The sequence below is a fragment of the Blennius ocellaris genome, assembly GCF_963422515.1.
Source record: "Blennius ocellaris genome assembly, chromosome: 3".
Classification (NCBI taxonomy): domain Eukaryota; kingdom Metazoa; phylum Chordata; class Actinopteri; order Blenniiformes; family Blenniidae; genus Blennius; species Blennius ocellaris.
In genome coordinates, this window is record NC_137652.1 from 12,824,047 (window position 1) to 12,829,636 (window position 5,590).

At 42.4% G+C, this 5,590-nt stretch overlaps 1 protein-coding gene across 1 annotated transcript in view; it reads left to right on the forward strand.

Annotated features, from left to right (window-relative positions):
* Nucleotides 1-1,834, forward strand: part of pax5 (paired box 5) — a gene marked incomplete at both ends in the record, with an annotated part of 51,356 nt that extends 49,522 nt beyond the window's left edge. The window contains one exon of the mRNA XM_080521142.1: nt 1,794-1,834. Coding sequence (XP_080377268.1) covers nt 1,794-1,834 — 41 coding nt within the window. The remainder of the gene's footprint in view (nt 1-1,793) is intronic.
* Nucleotides 1,835-5,590: the final 3,756 nt, after the last annotated feature.

The following is a 5,590-nucleotide window of genomic DNA, read 5'->3' on the forward strand; positions in this document are numbered from 1 at the left end:
CGCCACAGCCTCTGCCTACGACCGCCACTGACCCCTCACGCAAGGAGGGGAGGAGGGTGAGGAGCCGGACTCGAGGGAGGGGGGGTGGATAGCACCAGCACCGCTTAGTACGAACTTGCCTTGGCTGGATGACATCGAGGGGATCATCACAAGTATCTGATACCAGTGATTCATTACTGTGAGGATATATACAGCATATATATATATAGATTTATTTTTTTTTTATAAGCGGCTTCATTTATGATATTTCAATCCTTCTAAAAGATACAGTATCCCATTTTTGCTAGCAATGAGTCAACTTATTAGTGCAGGAGTTTGTGTTCGGACTACTGAACCCAACTGTGTTGTGGTCTCTGAGCTAATGTTGTATTTTCTGGTGAGAAGAATTTTTCGGATAACATTGACTATTTTCAGAAAAATCCACTATCAAAACAGTATTTTTTTTTTTTTTAACACCTAACATTTAATAATCAATTCTCTATGCCATGCTGCAGTGAAGTCAAGACAATCCAACCGTCATCACACTGAATGACTAAAATCACCACTTTGCAGATGGTCCGATGACACACTTAATATGGAATGACAGTGTTTGAAAAAAAAAAATGGGATACCATAACTTTAATGAAGGCATTCTGTTACAAATGTTTGCAATTCCTCACTCCTCAATGCGAGTATTGAAACTGTATAGCTTTTTTGATTTTACAAAGCACAAAATGTCACAAAATGATCATTTCCCAAGTCCATTTAGGACTGATTTCACACAGAATTAGATAGGATAGGATAGGGTAGTAGAGGCCAAGAACATTCAGTAAGGACATTTTTTTTTTTTACTTTGAATATAACCTGCACCCTTAAGCTCATTTTGATATTCAATTTGTGCTCTTGCATTTTACAACCACGCAACTAATGTAACTGTGAGATCTGACGAGTCAACATGCAGATTCGGTTTGATGACGTTGACTTCAGTTTTATTTCAGTGGTTTTCAAATTATAGGCTGGCCTTCTTCCGGGGTTCGGGAGAAAGAAAACAGCAAAATAAAACAGGATTTCAGGGGTTTCCCTGTAAAACATTTTCCCTTTTAAATTTTTAAGAAGAAATAATGAAAACAAGTGAAGGGTAAATCTACTAATCGCTCTATTGGAATATTTTTAAAGCAGAATTTGTATGTGTAATGACAAATTAAAGCATCCATGTTTTTAATGCTTACAAATTCCAATTAAAATGGTGGGGTGTTTGGATGTCATAGTGAACCTGACTCTGGAATTAGCGTGTTTTAGGCCTATTAACATGATAAGACCATTAAGTATTGTGTCAACCCTACTTCAAGTCCATCCACACAGCAGCAGCTTGCAGAGAAATCCAATACTGTGTCTATTTGTGACTGTGCTGCTCAGGAGGGAGGTTTTGCAAACAGGTACCTTCAGTGATTGGGGCCACTGTGATTGTCCAATCTTAAAAGCCGTATCCTCACATCCTGGATGTATTAAGCGGAGTTGGACTCTGACCATGGCCTTGAGGTTTGCTTCCTTGTTGTTCATCTCATTTCTGAGTCTGAAAAAAAAAAAAAAAAAAAAAATGCACAAACCAAGTCTCAAAATATGCTGAGATTTAAAAACAAAACAAAAAAACACATCCATAATTTTACATGACCACAGAGAAAAATCTAATAACTGCATACTTTATTTACTTTATGGTGTCTTGTCAGCAGTGTTACAGACTTTTCTTTGAGAATTAGAATATCGGCAGAAGAAATATTTTTGCCCCTTGTCAACAGATTTCTTTGTGTTTGCAGTACCACAAATGACCACAGGGAAGAAATACTATCAAGGCTGAGTGTCATGTTGAGCTCTCCCAACACATCCATGTCTGATGTCTACACTTTAGCTCAAATACCATTGACCAGTGGACAGGCCTTTCAGAAAAGCACAGCGAAAGAGATGATCCCTCTGCTGTAACGCAGACATGCTCTCGTTGGACCAGAAATCAAATCCGCCAGTTGAGTTACTGGACAGGACGGTGCTATCCTGCCTCCCCAGCCAAGATGTATTCCTGATTAAGAGCTATTTATAATGGAGGGAGACACAGAGTAATATATAAAGAAGCTTTTCTGCGTTGCACTCCGTGAATGAGAGTGAATGCCTGTAATGATTTATAAGTGTCACGCTGTTGTGCTAGAATAGTGATGATGATGACGACGACGATGATGACGATGATGATCCTGATGCAGTGAAATATGAACTCTGAAAAACTTTCCATATAAGAAAAAGTCTTTGTTTATAAATGTGATCAGACTGGCGATTTTTCTGTTCATAGTTTGTGATGTGGTACCAGTTGTCGCAGGTGCCACTGAGCAAGACGTAATTATTATTTTTTTGCTCCTGAATACTCAGAAGAAGAAACTGGAAGCACTGGCACCCTCTCTTCCTCTCTCTCTTTGTCTTGCTCTTTCTATTTCTCTCTTTAAACTCCCCAAAGATGGGCCCCCCCTTGTGGATCGGCTGACTAACTACAAAAGCACAAAGAGACTCAATCATCACTCAAAGGCGCCATTTTACTTCTTTGACTTCTTTTTTTTTTTTTCAAATCATGAAGTTCTTTTACTTATTTTTTTTTCTCCCCGTTTTTAACTGCGTGTCCTTGTGCTGTTTCACATCCTGAAATGGTTTTCTATAAAAACATTGCTTTTGTGCAAAAATCTACGTGAAAGTTTTCTTTTGTTTTTATGTTTGTGGTCCACATCAGTTCTGCGCTGTGACAATGCATGACACCAGGGTCGAGGCCTTACCCATCATGTACAGACAGAGTGGGACGGATTTGCCTCCAGCACTGATCTCAAATCTACTACATTGATCTTGTGAGGGGGGGGGGGGGGGTGGGGGGGGGGGGGGGGGGGGGGGGGGGGGGGGGGGGGGGGGGGGGGGGGGGCGCGAGACGTCGTCCTAAATCTGTATGTAGCTTCCTGTTTCAATTCTGTCCACATGAACCTTGTACAGTAATCAGTGAAAGAGAAGAGAGTCACAATGTCAATAGCGATTTCAAATATTCACATTTGAATTTAGAGTTTAGTGATGAAGCTTTCTTTATGCTAAAAGACTTAAAAGGTGCGTGGTGTTGTTTTAGCCATCGTCTGCGAGTGTTTACATATATTTGGTTGTATTTGTTTGTTTGTTTTTCGGGTATGCGTGGCTGACCGTAGCGCTTCATTGCTACTGTGTAGTTTTTACTAGCTAACAGATTGGAGGCACAAGTCTGCAGTGTGAGACATAAAATATATGAACATACTATAACTATAAACATGGAACAAAGCTGTTAGTTTCTTTGTTGTTTCTGGGTTTTTTGAAATAGCACTAGAGTGAATCCTTTTACATTTGTAGACCTTAACAGTTGTGCATACACAACTCTAAAGAAGACTCTTATGACGGCCCGCCTGCTGTGCTGCCAGTGTGAACCGCAGCAGGGGCCTTTCCTTATTTCCGTCTTTTTCTCTTGATCCTTCTGAGGCATTATTGAACCTGAACCACACCAGCTGAAAACAAGGACAGTGCCTTTAGTTTTATATGTAAGCATCCCCCCCCCCCCCCCCCCCCCCCGCCCCCCCCCTCCCTCACTGCTGACCGCGAGTCTCTAAAACAGGCTTCAGCCTCCGTTTCTGAAGCTCCTTTCACAAAACTCTGATCACCTGCAGGCCAACACAGGATAGTAGAAGTCTTCCCGAAACAGTAATTTCAGTATCAGACGCTAATTTGCTCCAAAGCATCCACAGTAACATGTCAGGACCAAGCACTGATCAAGTGATATATGCATCACAATCACAAAATCTACCGCAACAGTCACAGACAACAGTCACAGATCTGCTAGAAAAACACAAGCATGTGGTTCAAAATCTGACAAGCAATGTGGAAAATGTTTTTCAGGCAGCTCCAATTACATAAAGCAGAACGAAAGGTCTGTTTCTTTCAATTCAACCAGCGATGGACTCTTTTATGCTCATCAGCACTCAGTAGTGCACATACAATAAAAGGCAGAGGACGTTTTAACATGAGATGACCCAGGTAATAACTAGTATTGATACAGATTGAAAAGCACAATTTGATCAGTCCAAATCACATCGATTGGGTAGAATCAGGTAAACCTTGACTTTCTGACCAGATTAAAGGATATATAATAATGTATGCTGTGTATTTGTCTGACAACTTGCGCAGGATGTTTGCAGCCTTTCTCCTGACGTCTGCAAGAATATCTTCTATTCCCCATGACCCTCGTCTGGCATGAAGCAGACATAGGATACGGATGGATGTGCATTAAAACAGGAGCAAAGGAATACAACTAGTGTTTGACACTACTTTCCAGCTCCGTCATTGCTAAAAAAAAGACATCCTACCATCCCATCAGTGCATATTTGTTTCATTCTTTCCACAATTGGAGATGGTCTTCTGTTGGCAATGCCCACATTCCAAGTTAAATATGTCCTACTGCTTTTACAACTAGCAGAAGACACAATGCCAAGTGTGTGAGACGGACATGTACCAAGTCTAATTTCTATAGTGTTGTTTTTTGGATTATGATCATTATCAACTTGAGCTTCAGATTAGTGGCACCAAACACACACACACACACACACACACACACACACACACACACACACACACACACACACACACACACACACACACACACACACCAATGTAAACATGACAAAATATTGACTGAAAGTTGTTCTCCTTAAGGAGGTAAATCCCGCCGTGCCTCATGTGGCCACTAGCGTGAAGCAGCAAGCAGCATCAAGCCGGCCAAACTCAATGCCCATTATCCGGCCTCGCCAAGGATCCAGTGATACGTTAATAGGATTATTTGTTAACTATGCATCTCATAGTGACACAGCTTGCCTCGCCATTGCTCTGACCTAACCGTTTCACATTGGAGCCAGAATGGACTCTCATTGGCCTGCAGACGTTTCGATTGGCAGCTGTGACATTGTCATGCAGTGATCGTGGGGGGGGGGCTTGTCATTGAGGGTGGTACTGTAAGGAAGCACGGTGGGCCAAGGCCACACACACACACACACACAACACACGTACACACACACACACACACACACACACACGCAGGTACAGGCACTAACTCCTTTTGTCCTTTGCGAAATGGTGATCGCCCCTCCTCTTGTGCCCCTGTGTTCCCCAGGGGAGGCCAAACCTGCTGTGCCATCAGAAGCTCATCCTTCCACTCCCCCCCCAACCCTAATCTCATCATATCTCGTGCACTCGTCTTGCACCCGTCTCTCCTCTCTTCGCCTCCTGTAGCACTGCCACACCGCCAGGATTAGGAATATTAAAACTATTCGGTTGATTTCAGGCTGGTGACCTTCGTCAAAAAGTCGTCCCCCACCCCACCCACCCCCCCTTTTTTTTTTCTCCAGACAGCCTCTATTAATCCTTTTTTTCTCCTTTCTTACTTTTCTCTCCGACCATTCAGACGTGATGCTCACGGTCCTGTCAGGAATTCTGCATAGGAATGAAGCAGAGTGGTTTTTGTACCAAAGCGAGGTCATTTCAATGGCAATATTGGTGCCGGCATCTTTATTTGGTCAAG